Source organism: Nicotiana tomentosiformis, chromosome 2 (genome assembly GCF_000390325.3).
Source record: "Nicotiana tomentosiformis chromosome 2, ASM39032v3, whole genome shotgun sequence".
Taxonomy (NCBI): Eukaryota; Viridiplantae; Streptophyta; class Magnoliopsida; order Solanales; family Solanaceae; genus Nicotiana; species Nicotiana tomentosiformis.
The window spans coordinates 100,670,513-100,688,756 of record NC_090813.1 but is presented as its reverse complement, the minus strand read 5'-3'; the positions used below and the strand labels follow the sequence as shown (position 1 = coordinate 100,688,756).

Genomic DNA, 18,244 nt, shown 5'->3' with positions numbered 1-18,244 from the left:
TTATAATATTTTTTAAAGGGATGTTTTTCAAATATGTAACTTATATTTCAAAATTTTATAAAATTTATGTTCGAATTCATAGTTAAAATTAAAAAGTTTGACTATAAAAATCTAAACTATGCCACGTAAATTAGGATAAAAGGAATAATAGATTGTGCTTGAGTTAGCTTGCCCGTTTTCTGTGAACAAATAATACTCTATTCAAAATGCGACAATTTTGCCTCTTACATGTTGGTTTTCGTCAAAAAGTGCCCTCGCACTCTAGGAGAGTATTTTTGAGCTACCTGGTTAATGATAACACACATTTGGACAAATAAATGACGCATAGGGCAAAATTTTCCAATTTTGAATAGTTCAGCAGCGAAATTATAGCTTGTTTGGCCAAGTTTTATTTTGGGCCAAAAGTTCTTTTGGCAAAAAAATGAGTTGTTTGGCTGGACTTTTAGAAGGAAAAAATTATTTTTGAGTAGAAGTAAAATCAAATTTTGAGAAAACAGAAAAATATAGCTTTTCTCCAAAAACACTTTTGAGAAAAATACACTTAGAAACGGTTTTCAAAAGGTTGACCAAACACTAATTACTGCTTAAAAATACTTTTTAAATTAATTAACCAAACACAAATTGTTTCTCAACAAAATTACTTTTTTGAAAAGCAATTTTTTAAAAAGTATTTACCAAAATAAATAAATTTTAAAAGTTTGACCAAACAAACTATTAATCTTGTTATCTCAACATTAGTTTATATCAGTAATGAGTTATAATGCATTAAACTCAAAAATTGTGGAACAAGCAGAAAACATCTTAGAAGAGAAGTTTACAAATTTGTATAACGAAAACAAAAATTACTCGAGAGTCTAGTATAGGAGTGCTGGGCGGGAAAATGAAGCGTCTCACGAGTATCGAGGGGGAAAAAAGTGAATTTTGAAGCCAGCTTCGTTCGCTTATTTTGCTCTCTTCACTGTGTCGCAACTCTTTCATCCTAACTAGCAGCTATTCATTAAAACCCTACAAATTCAAAAAAGCAGAATCCCCAAAATGGTGGTTGCCGAGCTTTCCGATCACAACAATGACTGCACGGAAGTGGTGGTCCCAAGACGTTGCAGTGCTAGAATCAAGACTTTGCAGAGTCAACAGGAAGCTCAGCGAACACGGTGCCGCTCCAACGACGACCCAGCTCTTGAGAAGAAAGCAAAGGCTCATAAGGCGAGAAAGGCGGATACTCCCGCTATGACACCACAAGCTATTGATAATGACATCACGGGGACCAATCCGCCAAATGACTGCACCTACGATAATCATCATCCTGTTGCTGAAGCCTCCCAGAGTCAGAGTCCCCATCTTAACGGGGACGGGACTGAGAAAAGTGCGCATCTAAGGGTAACAGAGACTGTTCGGAGATTTAACAAGCATTATCTCCATCTCGTTCAGGTACATTTCATAAAAACATGAGAGGAATCAGCTTTAAAGCATCTCTCTCTCTCTCTCTCTCTCTCTCTCTCTCTCTCTCTCTCTCTCTCTCTCTTATGTGCTAATGATTTTCTTGACCATGGTCAGGAAGAGGAGATAAGGTGTAGAAGAGTTCAAGATGAACAGAAAACAAAGAAGCATTCAAAATCTAAGGTCAGCCCTCCCCCGACCCTGCTTAGTTAAACTAGAAAAGTACAGTAGGTAGTTAGAACCAGGATACATATCAACATACAACTTCAGTATCATCCTATTCTCTCTTTGCGCTCAAATTTTGTTTTAGTCGTTTGTCCTTTTAGTGCTCCTTTACTCATATTTGATTTATGATTTCAATCAATAAATTTTCAGTTTTTCTGATTATCCTCATCGTCATTTAAATTGCAGACTCACCTTAAAATTGGTGGATGTTTATTCCATGCACACTTTACATCTTGAGTTTGTTCACCCTGTATGCCCCAACACTCCCTCAAGCACTCATTATGCATTATATGGTTTGTTTTTTTACCTCTCAAAAGTCAAAACATTCTTGTAAAATTTCCTTTATAAATATTTAACAATAACTTATGTTGTTATCCTATCATAACAAAATTTGGCGACTTAGAATTTTTTTATGTACATATCCCAGGAAAATTGATTTTTATGTACACATAGTATACCATATTAAATGGCTATTTTCTTATTAGAAATTCATTTATGTACAGAAGTTATACAAATTTAATCTTCCATATTTGAATCTATTGTTAAAAATGTGAAGTCCGGGACTTATGCCTATGCTTAGGAGCTAACATTAAGTAAAATAGCCTGTTATGTGTCTTTGCTTTTCAAACAATGATGTTCATCTCCATGCGCCTTAATTTTTGTTATATTTTTATTATGATGGTAGTCCTTGACCTCTTCATTTTGGATAAAATAAGCAAAACATGGTAGTCCTTAACGTTTTTCGCTTTGTAAATTGTAACACATATGTGCAGGAAGCTGAAGATGATGGTAAACGCAGTTCCAAGCGCCCTGATCTAAAAGCGATTTCTAAGGCATGTATTGCGTCATAAGTTCATCCTGGTCGTGTTAATACCCTTATTTGCCTTAATGTGGATACTTCATAAAAGATTTGAGGCTCTGTTGAGTAGTTCTACTCTAGTACTACTGATTCTTAACGAGAAAAGCTTGCAGATGATATTGGCAAAGGAGGTTTTGAATTCTGAGAAAATTGGCTCCATTCCAGGTTGTTTGTCTACTCTTGTCATGCAAATATACGTTTCATTATATGATTGATTTAGCAAATGATGGCCATTTGTGTATGGTTGAGAATTATAAGTCTCCACTTGCTTTTCTCAGAAAAACAACTTCCTGCTTCTAGAAGCTTACTTTCTATTTGAATTTTAGGTAATATCATAAGATTTTATGCTTATTAATCACTTAATACCTCTTAACATATATTTTTATTTTACGTTGAATAGAGCTTCATTTCATATTTAATTTCTAGATAAAGGTTAGCAATTGCAATAATATTAATCCACATAGTTTTGCTTTGGTGGCTCTCAAATTTTAATGTTAATTACTTTCACCCATCAAATAATAGCCTTAACTTCCCTTTCCGATTAGTTCCAACATAGTTCCTACCTTGCATGGTATAAAATTTTTACGTGAACCTCTTTTACTCTTATCAATGCAACCTAAAGAGAACTCAATTAATTCTCTTAGTTTCCTCTTCTCTCACTTGGATTTTCACATGTATAAAGAGGCTCTATGATGATGGTAGGGACTTAATTAGCTTTTGCCTAACAATGATTGGCCTTTTCCTTAAAGTTTTTTCTTCTTGTCATAGTTTTTCTATTCCTTATAATTTTGGTGATTGTTCCTGCTATATTACTATTTCTTTGGCGATTGTTCTAATGGCAACTTATTTGAGCAACTTGAGTTTAAGGGAGCTTGTTCAAAGTCAATACAGATATTGACTTAGTAAATATGTCAGTACATGCACCATTGTTTTCTATTTATTGTGTTTACACATGTATTTGCATTTAATACTATATTGTACTCTTGGCTTGAGGGTTTGAGGTTATGAAGTTTACCATATCACCCAAAATTAAAAAACAAGAAAAGAAAAACCAAATTTGTTCTCTCCTTCTCTATCAGATTTCATGGACCCAACATGGTCTCTCAACATGTATTAAACAAATCTAATTTCTTGCGTTTGGGTCAATCCGGTACAGTGAATGCAGAGGAAGAGTGTCTTAAGTTTGATAATGTGATTTACAGATTTTTCTTGCAGCATGTAACTTTTCTCTTTTGCATGAAATGCAATAGAAATTGATTTACCATCTGGCTTTTCAAACAAAGTAAATGTTTGCATTTTGACCAAACGTACACATCTATGGCATACTTTGGCTATAGAAAATGAGAACTTTGATGATGATGAATGGGCTAACAAGCTTCTAACATAGCACATCTAGAGATTAGACCTTTAACTTATGTGTCAAGTAACTTCTAGAAGCCTGCATAACATTAATATTGGTCCTTGTCCTTTACGTTTGAAAATCCAATCAATCTATATGGTTTAATGGTATGTTCTCGCATCCAATTATGTTTTGGGTGGCTACATTTGTTTTTGAGAATTATAGGTTTAAGTTTATTGTGGCAGGCATTGATGTTGGTCATCAATTCTTTTCGCGTGCGGAGATGGTCGTTGTTGGATTCCATAACCATTGGCTAAACGGCATTGATTATGTTGGCCAAACTGCTGGGAAAAAAGGGGTATACAGTTGGCCTTTGAGTTTGAGAAACAGTTGACTAGCAAAGAATTTCATTCTTGAATTACATATATTCTTCCTTGCTCTACCTAGAATAGTGAATACTGTTTGCTTTTCATTTCTTCTTATAACTCATTTTCCTCCAAATGTCACGAGAATTTCTTTTTACTCAACATTTATGGGCGTAATTTCAAAACAAACATATTCAAGGATGTTGTGGTGGTGCCTTGGAGAAAGAAGATAAGTTGTGTCATGAAGGATGTCGGTTATCTGGTTCATTGTTAGAGAAATTTTGATCCTTCATGATCACAGTCCTTTACTGCCTAGTCTGTTTTTGCAGTTAGACATTCTAGAGGTCTTTTTTTTTTTTGTGGTTAAAACTTGTGTTGCCGCCTGTTGAAATATGACCCCTTCACATCATATAGGAGTACAGAGGCTACAGATTGCCCCTTGCTGTATCTATTGTCCTATCAGGACAGTATGAGGACGACCAGGACAACTATGAAGAGGTTGTCTATACTGGTCAAGGTGGAAATGATCTACTTGGTAACAAGCGCCAAATAAAGGATCAAGTCATGGAACGGGGTAATCTAGGGCTCAAGGTTCGCAATTTTTCTTCTTTCTTTGAAGCTATTTTTGTTAGTATCACTTCATTTATTCTGAATTTAATATATTATGCTCTGTCATGGGCTTGTGACAGGTTAACTGACAATCCCAGTTTATGCAACTCTGCTTTCATTTACCGTTCCATTCCTATAGAAATATGACTTGCAATTTTATACTTTGATGTGTTATTTCTCTATCTAACTAATTTTTTCAACCATTACATTAGTTTTTTCTTCTATTTTGTTTAATATAAGTCAGATTTAACATCTTAATCCGTGCCAAGACAAATACCTGTTTTATAAAATGGAAAAAAGGCAGTAACTTTATGAATTGAAAGAAAGACTCATTTTATGCTCTCTATGGTTTCTCAAGCATAAAAATCTTGACAACCAAGGTTCAAAGGGAGACTTTTAGAGAAAGGGGCATGTTGTTCTCTCTTGTCTGGTGAACTGAGTCTCTTACATTGCATGAGTTCAATGTATGTGTTTAGTGTGGGAAATAAGAAATGTTTGCCCGCTTTAATTTCTTTCGCTTTAGAGACAATGATAGAAACGTGAAATAGTTTTGTTATAAAATCAATTATTATAACTTCTTTGGAGTAAGTCAATTATTAAACGCTTGATGTCCTACTATCTTGTTTGTCAGACAGGTTTCATGTCGTTTTCTTTGCTGTCAATTCTTTTGTCTAACAATGAAGAATAAGCTAAGTGGGGGAAGAGTGGAATAGTGGTATTTACCTGAATAAGCAGTGAGAAAGATACCCAATTGTAAATTGTGTGTTGTGGAGGTTTTTGGTTGGGATTGTGGAAAAAAACATTTGAACAAGGGAATTTTATTTTTTTTGAATTAACATCAAGGGTAACAAATAAGCAGAGATGAAAACCCAAAGCTTGGAAATATTTTATCAGCAGTAACTTTTCCAGTGAGATTTTGGTGATCTTGTTCTGATATTTTAATAAGCAATAAGCAACTCTAGGTGATTTTCCTTTCCCACATTTAGCTGGTGAAAATATTTCTAAAGAGGCATGATTAAGAGCCCGTTTGGACATAAGAAATTTTTCCTTTTTTTCCAAAAAAAAATCACTTTTTTTTTGAAATCAGCGTTTGTTCATAAAATTTCCAATTTTCACTTGAAAATGCATTTTGGAAATTTTTGAAAATTTGAAAAACTCCAAAAAGTTGTTTTTCAAAATTTTCACTCAATCACTCACAACTTCAAAAACAACCCAAAATTATATTCATGTCCAAACATAACTCTAAATTTCAAATACCATTTTCACTTGAAAATTTTTTCCCCCTATTTTGGAATTTTACGATTCTTATGTCCAAACGCCCACTAAAATACGATACTAGTACATTGGTGAAATTCATGATTTCGATGAAGCCATTTATATAGTAGCACATATTGTTCTATCTGTTCATATTGTTCATGCTGTGGTGTTTTGCGGATAATGTTTCAGCTCTTTAGGATTTGATTGGTATTTTTTGGCACTTATCTATGTTTTTATATTGTAAAATCTTCATGACTAATGATGTTTTGCTTTTTTGAATGTTTAGTTTAATTTCTTTTCTTTTTGATAGTTAATATTGTGGTGCTTATTGTTTTTTTGAAGTCTTTAGGAGTGGTCAAGTTGTTTGTCTACATGACTTGCTCTCTATTTGCAGAATTGTATGGAGCAATCTGTCCCTGTTAGGGTTACACGTGGACATCGGTGTGTGAATAGTTACGTTGGAAAGGTTTACACCTATGACGGCTTGTATAGGGTAATCAATTTCCTCATCTTTGAATCCCGAAAGATTTCTTTCTGAATAGATGCAGAATGTGCTTGTAAAAGTTGAGACATATTTCTATTTGTTGATACGAGGTTTGTCATTCAGAGCTTCCCATCTTTGTTCTATCTTTAGCATTAGTTTAAATGAGTTGTTTTTAGAGTTAGTATGTATGTAAACAGCTGTTGCTAGCTGCTAGCAACACAACAGTAACCAAATAGGAGAATATGAAAGCAACATTCAATCAACATCTGGATGTGTGAGTGTTGGCTATGTAGGGTGATTTGAGTGGTTTACTGTTGGTGAATATGTGCTTAATCTCGTGATATTGGACCATTTAATCTGGTCAGATGTGGATTCTGACCGTGACATGTTTAGTTATGTAGGACTGACCAATCTACCTGATATTTCTCTTAATGGCTAAATGGCCATCAAATTGAAAAGGAAAAGCGCTGAAAAAAAGTAAAGAATATAAATCAGCAATGTCATTTTTTAGCCTTCTGTTGTTTGTGCCAGTCAATTTTTACTTTCTTCAAAATTATGGTGGTGAAGATTTGGGTGCTGTTCAAATGTTAAAACATGGATATATTCAAGTATTAAGTCAAATTAGCTTTGTTTTGCAGGTTGTAAATTACTGGGCAGAGAAGGGTATTTCTGGATTCACCGTTTTTAAATACCGATTAAAGCGTATCGAGGGACAACCTGTGTTAACCACCAACCAGGTTTCTTTCCTTTTTTAACTTCACTTCTTTTGCTGTGGTATTTTATGCTTTAATTTTAAGCTTTTGTTCATGTGCCAAAATATTAAATGTCCTTTTGCACTCTTTGGTTTTCTATCTTGGAGTTTGGGGACTGAAAAATAACGAATCTCTTATATTTTAAGGTAGAAACTTCGAATTTGTAATTTCACTGATGAGTAGATACCTATGTTTCTTGAATTTGTTGTCCAGAAAGTTCAAGCAGTTTGTTTCTTGAAAGTCTTTCTTCTCTAGATCTTCACTCGTTTTACATTGTCTTTGTGTCACTTCTAAAGTTACCTCCAAATTCAAAGCTTTCACGTGGTTTTGAATTCATGGTAGGCTACACACCTTTGATTTCTTCTAATTAGGGGCAAAAGAATCTATTTCTCCTAATGGATGTTTAATATCAAGAAATTTTGAGCATACTCCTTTTTGCAATTTTGGAGAAACAAAGCCCCCAGGGCCTAGCTCAAGTGGCAAAGGGTGGTGGATTTGTGTCTTAAGTCACAGGTTCAAGCCCCCACACCATGCAAAGCAAAGCCTGGTATTTAAGTGGAGAAGGGTAGAGGGGCGTGCCCATTATCCACCGAGTTTCGAAGGCTGCGGTTGGTCCAAAGGATCGGCCACAGACGGATTTCTCGATCATCAAAATTTTTTTTTTTTTGGAGAAACAAACCAAATGATGTGTTACTAGTTCCGGTATAACTTATACGAGAATGTGTGTAATATTTTTTACGGAATAAAATGTAGAATAAGAATACAAGAATTAGCTCTAAGGGCCTGTTTGGCCATAAAAAAGGATTCCTTTTTTTGATTTTTTTTCACTTTTTTTTTAAAATCAGCGATTGGCCATAAAAAATTTAATTTTTCACTTGAAGTTGAATTTCGGAATTTTCCGGAATTTGAAAAACTCCAAAAAACTATTTTTCAAAATTTTCACTTCAAAGCACTCACAAAAATTCAAAAACAGCTCCATATTGTATTCATGTCCAAACACGACTCTAATTTTCAAATACCATTTTCAACTTGAATTTTTCCCCCACTTTTTTCAGAATTTCACAATTCTTGTGTCCAAACGCCCACTAAGTAGATAAGAGTATGTGAAGACAAAGGTGCCCTTAAATTAGGCAATCCTTCCATGTGTTACTATTTACAGCATAACAATCCCATGCATTATTATTCAATGCGTAGCAATTCCTGTATTATTATGCACCGCATAAACAATCCTCGCATTATAATTTCTGCATAACTAGACCGTAAACCAACTATCCCTAAATGTTGCAAGGTGATATTTGTTGTTTTGAGTGTTGGTTAAATGAATAATATATAATAAAATAATATTTCTAATGGTTGTAGGGCAAAAGCACCACTTTCTAATTTAGTAGCAACTTTATATGACACTTGTTATGTGGTTGCTCCTTTCCTTTATGTACTTTCTTCAAAATATTTCCTTTATATACTATCTATGTAGCTGCTTTTTTCTTTATTTGCAGTAAGATGCAGTGGGATTTGCGAGCAACTCTTAGTTTGTGCTTTACTTGTTTCATAACTTCTGATATCGCTTATTGAACTTACAACTCATGGGCATTTTGGTTTACTGTCCCCAAATTCTCTTTTGTGCGCTGCTTCTCTTTAGCTTTGGGATTGCATCCGTCCCTAGAGCTTTAGTGCCTAGATGCCTCTTTCTTTTGGAAGACAGTAGAAGCTTATTATAGATTACCAGTAGTCATTGAAAATGAGGTCCACTATTTTTTAACTTTGGTACTGTGATTTTTTCCCGATAAGTTGATAAATTTCATTAAAGAGTGGCAAAAATGTGCCTGTATACAATAGGTATACCAAAAAATAGAAAACCTTACTCTACTTGCAACAGCCTTATATTTTGAGCTAAGAGCTAATGTAGTACAACGAGAGAAGGGATTTCATGTGCCTTAGCTTTTTGCTTATTACAATCAACGATGCAAGTGCCTTCATGCAGAAATAGAATTCTTTAGGTGCTGATCTTAATTAGCTTAATTATTTAGTCACCTTGATCTCGCCTACTATTCTACTGGGGCTTGGTGTCCTTATCTTATGTTCATTAGTGTTGTGTGACCTACTCATCTCCTCACTTCATAAAGCTTTACCAGTTGCTTATCTTTTTTTTTTTTTTTAAAAAGTATCCATATGCCTTTTCTGCTCTGAAGCAGCATCTCTACTTCAGTTAGTGAGCTAGCTGCAACTATGGTTAAAAATTCAGTTGTGCAAGTGGCTTGTTAGTTGGCTTAATCACGCTTAAAGTCCTGTAGCTAAATGACCTCTTTGTATTTTGTCGCTCCCTGCACCTTCAGCCACTTCCTTGCCTTCAACTGATCGAATTTTAACTTTCCATATTATTTTGCTTCTGTTGCATGCAGGTACATTTTACTCGAGGCTGTATTCCCAATTCTATTTCTGAAATACGAGGGTAATTAAATTAGAACTGATTAATATTGTGAATTAAATTAAAAGAAGGCAAACTCTTACATTTTCAATATATAGGTTGGTATGTGAGGACATTTCTGGTGGACTGGAGGATATTCCTATTCCCGCAACCAATTTAGTTGATGATCCACCTGTAGCACCGACAGGCAAGTACCTATGTCTTGGTATTATGCTGTTCTGATGGCTTTCTTAATACCTCCTTCCTCATTAGCAACGACTTTCATGTTAAAGCCCGAAATCATTTTGTACCTATAGAAAATTTTGACTTGTCTGTACTATTAACTTTTAGCTCGATCTGAAGATAAGATAGCAGAGAAGATATAACGAGGCAGTTGTCTCCAAGTTGAGACAGCAGCCTGGAAAATCTATGAATTGGAAAATATCTTCTCTAAGCTTTATATTGGAGAATAAATTACTTATATTTGTGTATTTCAGAGTGCTCATTTTACTTTAACTTGTATAGATGACTGGTTGAGCGTTGTGAAAAGCCACCCTTTTCTCATGAAAAACTATTGCAATGTGTTAAATGCAATGGAGATCGGATTCGAGGGTAAGGGTTCTCTATGTTATATCCATCTCCTACCCACAAACTGTAGTGGTATTTCTCCTACACAGACACTCTTCCAGCCTTACATGCTTGTTTTAAGGTGGCTGGAAAGGTACTTATCTTTAAAGCAACACCATCTCCATCCTCCTAACTCTTTTCCATTTGTTTCCTTACTTTTTCTTATTACGTTATTTTGTCCAAATGATTAGGGTTTTTAATCTATCGAAGGAAGTTATCTTAAAAGACTTATTTATCTCTTGGTTTTCATACATATTTTGCTGAAAGTATTGGTAAGAGTTAGGAAATTATTAATGTGAAAAGTACCCATTCGTTGTATATAGAGGAAAAGGTTTAGAATCCCTATAATTGTGTAAGTAGGAATACGAATTATTAAGAATTACTTTCCTTTCTTTTTTAGGATTACTTGCATACTTCCCTTTCTGTTTTGGGATTACTTGTAAGCACAATATAAACCCCAACATGCTTGAGGGAATAAAAAAGCAATCCATTTTCAAATCTCTTCGTTCTTTACAAATATATCATAGTTAAGAAAAAGTTCATATATGCAATACTAATTTGTTAGCATTAACGGCAAGTTATTGTTACACTTGCATTAGTTTTGGTATTTGTCAAGATTATTTGTAGTCTAGTTAGAGTTTTGCATGTAATTACAAAGATAAGGTTTCATGATTATATTTCACGGAATGGATATATGGAAGATTTATATAGATGATGGCAGCTGGCTTGGGATAGAGGTATAGTTGATTGATTATCTTATGATTAGGGTTCTGAATATTTTTGAGTTTTGAATTGCGATCATAGCAGCTTGGTTTTTGATACTTGATGAAGGATCCTGGTTGCACTTTCTGCCACCAAAATAGTTCACATGCTACTCTTGTGCCGTTTAAATTTGCATTATCGCGTCTCCGTCTTACCTACTGCATGAATCCTCCAAGCTTTATCAATTTCTACAGGAACTACCTAAATGTGTTTTCGTGTTCCGATTTTTAACTTCCCTTGATTCTTGTCAGTCTTATGTGCTTAACAAGGGATTTCTGATGGAAGTCGTAGAGTTAGTGGAGATATGAGTAAGTTAGTTGGGAGCTTTTGCTGTCGGTCTTAGACTGATTGAAGCTTAAATTTAGGCAATGTCGTGCACGTAAACATCTTGCCAATGTGAATGTATTGCTCTTATCCATTTGTGCCTATCTTTTTGACGTTAAAACTTTACACAACATTCAGGTTTCACTTATAGCAAGCATATTATATGCGCCAAAGGTATAAAGCTCCCTTCAGCTTCCACAGGATGCAAGTGTCGTGGTTCATGTCTTGATCCAAGAGTTTGTTCTTGCGCTAAACTCAATGGTTCTGATTTTCCCTATGTTCACAAAGATGGTGGAAGGTGAGTGCAGTATTTCTATCCTTTGTCAGAGTATGTTAGTTTAAATTAAAGATGAATTTCATTTTCCTTGTTTTCTAACATCCACTTGTGCTGCTAACTTTACATGTTTACCGGCACAAGAATTGCCTACTGTCGATGCATGATTATCTGGGTTTACATGCTATGTGTTTCCTTCTTTATGTTATTTGCACTTTGATCTTCTCTTTCACATATAAATAGTGCTCCTTTTCCTCTTATTGTCCTTTTTTAATTCTTGGTTTGGTATATCATGGGTGATGCCAATTGCCAAGCATTGTCAAGGAGTTAATGTTCATTTGGAAATGTGGGTCGTGGGATGAGGAGGACATGGCACAGGGCATGGAATGTTGGTCCACTAGCACTTATGTGGGTTATTTGGAGAGAGAAACGGGAGAGCTTTTGAAGGGGTAGAGATGATTTTTTATTGAGTTAAGGAGTAGCCGTCAATCCCATATTTTCTTTTGGCACCCATGAAGATCCTTCTTGTGTAAATGATTGGGTGTCTTTCATAGAAAAACCATGTCTTTTTGTAGGTTTTCTACTTTTTTGGTATACTTGTATACAAGTCGTTTTGGCCCATACAATAATGAAATGTATTCACTTTATAAAAGAAAGAATAAATATATTAAGGTCTCTTCGGAGTTCTTGGTGAATTAGCAAGGGTACCTCCTTTAACTGCTTCTTTTCCCATTTGTGATGAAAGTCCTCAATTTACTAATGGAGAAAAAAGTTGGAAGGAGGTTTTATCAGGGTATTCGTTGTACACAATAAAGTAGAGGAAGAATTTCTATATCTGATTGCTCTCTCATGATGCTTTATCTTTTGTGGGCCTTAGGTTATGCCGAACATTATTATGGTTCTATAAGCCCTGAAGATAGGTGCAAGACATGATATCTGCTTTCCTGAAGTCTCATTTAGCAGGTTCTTTAGTGCAGTCACCAAGACTCTTAAGGCATACGTATCATTGCCAATGGGCGTTATCCTGAAGAGCCATGACACGAAACAGTAAATATTTCTGATATAAGAACCAAGAATTCTTTAAGGTCCCTGGTCTATTATAAAAAGCATTTTCTGGTCCCTGTTATTAACTATTTTTGATTAATAGAACAAAAAATATTTCAAGGTCCCTTTTATATGTATATCACTTATCTCGTATCTATTTGGTTTATTATAGTTCTGATAGACAATTTACTTGCCCGTTAGCTCAGTGTAACTATATGAGATAACATAATGCAGTGTTACGAGTGTTGTTTAATTTGTGAGAAGTGTTGATTGGGCTTTGTCTGGTGCTTGACAGCAAAGTGCAGAGCTTATTAATGTTCTGTTTGCAGTTGACTTGCAATAGAATTCTTTTAACATGCCTTCTGTTTTCGGTATATTTTTCTCTGTAGACTTATTGAGCCAAAGGCTGTTGTTTTTGAATGTGGTCCAAATTGTGGATGTGGACCTGCCTGTGTCAACCGCACTTCTCAGAAAGGATTGAGATATCGGCTTGAGGTTCTTTCACTTGTTCATTAACCAGAGTTCAGATTTTTCTATACAGAAGAGTGCTGCATATTCATTTCTGTGGATGTTTCATTGTCAATGGGAACAGGTTTTTCGTACTCCAAACAAGGGCTGGGGTGTGAGATCATGGGATTATATACCTTCTGGAGCAACCATTTGTGAATACATTGGTTTTCTAATGAAGACAGATCATATTGACCCTGCAGCAGAAAACAACTATGTTTTTGACATTGATTGCTTGCAAACAATGAAAGGGCTGGATGGGAGGGAGGCAAGTGTTCATATATTTGAATCCTTAGTTTTCCTTTTCCGTTTTTCTTATTCATATACATTTCTTCTAGGATTAGCCGTATGTCGTTTTCATAACTATAGTCTTATTCTTATCATTTGCTTCCAGACATAAAATAAAGATTTAGCCATGTACAGATCATCACTCTTTTGTGCTCTCATATTTTTGGCTGTTGCAGTTTTCTCAGAGATCAGGAATCATAATAATAGCATTAGTGGGCATTGGTCCTTTAGTTTGTCTTTGTTTTCTTATCCATGTCATCTTCTTATGTTCTGTAGAGACGGTTGGGTGAGGTTTCTTTGCCAGGATATTGGCAGAAGGATGTTGAGAAGACTTCAGATGGAGGGCCAGAGTATTGCATTGATGCAGTCTCTGTTGGCAATGTTGCGAGGTTTATTAATCATAGTTGTCAACCTAATTTATTTGTTCAATGTGTGTTAAGCTCCCATCACGACATTGGCTTGGCAAGAGTGGTGCTAATGGCAGCTGACAACATACCACCTCTGCAGGTTCTTGCTGAATCTTTGTTACTCGTGTGTTTAATGAACTCAATAAAAATTATTCTTTTTGTTTCTAATTGGACATCAATGGTTAACTTGGTGTGGTAATGGAAAGTAGGGTTGTGATAAGAAGATTGTGATCCAGAATCATGGAAAATGTAAAAATATCAACAAAAGGGTTACATGAGATGGATCTTTTGGTGAGGAAGCAGTGAGAAAGCACTCCAGCTTTTCTAAAGGTTAAAAGGACTGCTGCCTAAAGCCCCTCAAAATCTTGAGAAAGTCTACTTCGGACTGGCTGAAAATACAACCTCTCCATGTTTATGCCTTCAGTTTGCACTATTATGAAGTTGAATAATGTGCTTGGAAATATTCATATAAAATAAAATGAACCTTTATATACTTGTGCTGAATTAATTTCTAACAAGTTAGTGCTTCAAGATTAATAATTCATCTCACCTGAAACTCTGTGACTGGAAGCTGTGGCTTCCAAACTAGTGAACTCCTCATTGAAAGCTGTAGCTTTATAGTAAACTGTTTGGACCAATCAAACAACAACAACAACAACAACAAAAAACCCTGTGTATTCCCATAAATGGGGTCCGGGGAGGGTAGTGTGTACACAGGCCTTACCCCTACCTTATAAAGATAAATGCTGTTTCCGATAGACCCTCGGCTCAAGGAACAGTGGAGTGGAGATAAAATAACAAGTAGCAAACAATAGTAACAACAATATATTAAGTTAACGGTAGCGAACGACACATCATGTAATAGTAAAGAACCATGAATAAGATAATACAAAAATAATCCTATTAATACTGGTAAGCCTACGAGGAACACACTACTATCTGTCAACCTATAACCCGAATCTTCGACCAACACACCTCTATCGTGGGTCACATACTCGGTAAGCTAGAGCAATGACATGTCCTGCCTAACTACCACTCCCCACTACTTCTTAGGCCCTCCCCTTCCCTTCCTCATACCCGCAATGGACAACCTCTCACACTTCCTGACCGGAGCATCTATGTCTCTCCTTTTCACATGCCCGAACCATCTTAGCCTCGACTCCCGCACAACTTGTCCTCCACCGATGCCACTCCTACCTTGTTCTTAATAACTTCATTCCTGATCCTGTCCTTTCTGGTATGACCACATATCTATCTCAACATCCTCATTTCAGCTACTTTCATCTTCTTGACATGGGACTTCTTGACGGGCCAACACTCAGCCCCATACAACATAGCCGGTCTAACCACCACTCTGCAAAACTTGCCCTTTAGTCCATGTGGCACACTCTTATCACAGAAAACCCCCGAGGCGAGCCTCCATCTCATCCACCTCGCTCCAATACGATGGGTAACATCTTCGTCAATCTTCCCGTTGTTTAGATCAATCAACATGCTAGAAAAAAGGCTTCTTACTTCAAGAGAAGGAGAAGATGTCTGTTTGCCGGGTTTGGTGGAAGGTGTTTCTCATTTCTTTTCTTTCCTATTTTTAAGTGGGAGGAGCTTGTTGAAAGTGTTGGGGGCAGAAGTGCACAGGTTTGATTGTGTGATTCAGATCTAGCCTGACCCTTATTACTTAGAATGGTTGGATAAGAATGAACGGAAGATGGAATTTATCCCTTACTGAGCAATACTATAATATGAAAAACAGTACGAAGCAGCCTTTATACTATTAAATTGCTCATTGATTTGTTTATGTTTCCCTGTAGGAACTCACATATGATTATGGCTATGTGCTGGATAGTGTTATGGATCGTGATGGCAAGGTTAGACAAATGGCTTGCCACTGCGGTGCTGCTGATTGTCGTAGGCGTCTGTATTAATGGGATTTATAACCATTCTTTAGGTGTTACCTGTAGCATACATTACACATTTTTTGGGAATTTATATGTTGATTTCTCATCATCTGCTCTTCTGCGAAGTGGTTACCGAATGCTGCTGGGAATTTGCCCTAGTGTGCATCTCCCTGTCCAAATGAGAAAAGGAACTTGTTCTTTTGATTTCCCACTCATTGTGAACGTGCATGCTCTTGTTAAGTATATATTACCAAGTTCCTGTGACTGTCTTTAAGTAACGTGAGATTAAATTAGCTAGCAGGTCGATTTCTTTTATTATGTTCTGGTTTTCATTGTGCTGTAGATTGATTATCTGTCTTATCCATAGCATAAACTGAAGAGAAATGATGAAAAGTTCGGCACTGGAACGTATTTTTGAGTTTGTTTTGGGACTGCCCAGTTTATGAACCGCCAGCCTTTGACTTCTATAGAAGTGGCATGTCCCAACCCAATGCATTTTCACGTTGCATAAATTTAGACTTCAGATACTGAAATGAGCGAAAAACAGTGCAAAGATTGTGTGCGTCGCAAGTAATGAAAATTAACTGAAGTGACGCCTGATCAATACATTGATAGTTATGCTTCCTGTAGATGAGGTGTGTTGAGACTAGTACTTCCTAGTGTGTCGATCTGGAGGATAAGGCATTAGATTACACAAACAAATGTCTGAGAGGATCTGTCTGATTCACAACCATGCGAACTGCTTTGCGTTTTCATTTCCTCAGATTGTACCAATGTTATAGAGAGGCAAATGACTTGTGTTTGCAGTTTCTTTTCATTTTGTTATTCGGATGGAGGATGCCCCAAAGATCAATAATTGGTTGTTGTTGATAATGATTTTTTTCACTCACTTAAAAACAAAAGGACAGACAGAACAGGTGTAGACTCTATCCAAAATGTATCACACAAAAGTGAAAATCAAGCATTGTGGTCGTCAATGTCCATAGTGGCCCTAGTTCTATAGCGTCTGCTGTGCTTCTGCAGACTTCCAGGTCTACTAGCTCTGTCAGCTGCTCATCTTCTTTCATCGCAGAGACTTGAGCATTATCGGATTTTTTTCTCACTTGCATTTGTTTTGCCTTAGCGCCTTTCTTACCCATGCGCTTCATTCTCAGGTTAAATGTGGAGGCAATTTCTGGAAATTAGTGGAGCTATCATCCTCCAGATGTGCTCGCTAAGAAGTCCATGTAGGCTTTCCTGTTGGATGCTTCATCCATATCATCTTAGGCATCAAGCGTATACTTGGAAGGTTTCCTTATATAATCTGGGTCGCGCGGATAAGCAAATTAGAATCTTCCTTCAACTTGAACCCTTTAGGAGAATATTGTGCATCATCGATCAGGAGGTGGCATGGAAGTGAAATGAGCGCGCATCTTCCTGGAGCCTGAGCTTGGCGGCCAGGTTTATTAGCGCGAGGATCTCTCTCTCAACTTCCTCAAGTGTAAGAGGAAACTCATGGTAGGTGCCCGTAGCCCCGCAACTGTTGCTTCTTTTTCCCTACCGACGGTCACTTAATTAATTTGTGAAATTCGTCTTCTTCCTCCCTCCTGGTTATAATCAGCGTATGCATGTGCTTCTTTAGCAGGTAAATAGGGCTGCCCTGCCGTCGGTTATTCTTTGTGAATTATGATAATTAATCCTGACCCTAAATTTGTTCATATTGGTATTGAATTTGGTATTGTATTAAGGATTTGTTTAATTATTTTAATTATAATTTGGTATTGTATAGATTTCATGGGCTTACGCGCTAAAAAAAATGCCTTATAAAATACTAATAGAAGGTTATACTATTTCATAAGGAATTAAATTTTTAAGACATTTTAAGTTATGACATTATAAATATCACCTATGTGAAATTAATTTGGTATTACAAACTTGAGCATTTCCCCTTAAGCTCAAATCTTTTAACATTTAACACCACAATAGTGAATACCATGGCATCTCAATCGAAATAAATAGAGTGTTAATGTTATTTATTTTATCTATCATGGTGCTATTAGACAAGAGTGGGTTGCTCTAGTGGCAGTGAGTTCTTGCTACTTGTCATGATTGAATTAAATGGTAGAAATGATACCAGATAGTTACGCTAAAGGGATGTTTTTAAGAATTAGTCGGTGCGTCCTGTATTTCAATTTTTCAGTTCAAATTCTTGGGACAAAAATATCCTAAAGTTAAGATTTTTAGTTTAAAATTTCAGGACAAAATAAGTACCGACTAATTTTTAAATAACATTCCTGAGAATGACTATTTGTGCACTTGCCCAATTAAATGATATCTTAAAAAACTTTTAAGACATTTCAAAATTCATAATCAAGGGGAGGAAAATAAAAGAAGTGTTTAAACTAT

General features: G+C 35.9%; 1 protein-coding gene across 1 annotated transcript; it reads left to right on the top strand.

The window, feature by feature from the left end:
• The first annotated feature begins 835 nt into the window (after nucleotides 1-835).
• Nucleotides 836-16,156, top strand: LOC104095270 (histone-lysine N-methyltransferase, H3 lysine-9 specific SUVH4). The gene is made up of 15 exons (XM_009601355.4): nucleotides 836-1,428; nucleotides 1,555-1,620; nucleotides 2,436-2,495; nucleotides 2,635-2,686; nucleotides 4,106-4,218; nucleotides 4,640-4,816; nucleotides 6,486-6,584; nucleotides 7,214-7,312; nucleotides 9,727-9,776; nucleotides 9,851-9,939; nucleotides 11,583-11,742; nucleotides 13,152-13,257; nucleotides 13,355-13,537; nucleotides 13,834-14,064; nucleotides 15,773-16,156. Exons 1-15 carry the CDS (start codon nucleotides 1,036-1,038, stop codon nucleotides 15,884-15,886), a joined length of 1,992 nt encoding a protein of 663 aa, XP_009599650.1. The 5' UTR covers nucleotides 836-1,035; the 3' UTR covers nucleotides 15,887-16,156.
• Nucleotides 16,157-18,244: the final 2,088 nt, after the last annotated feature.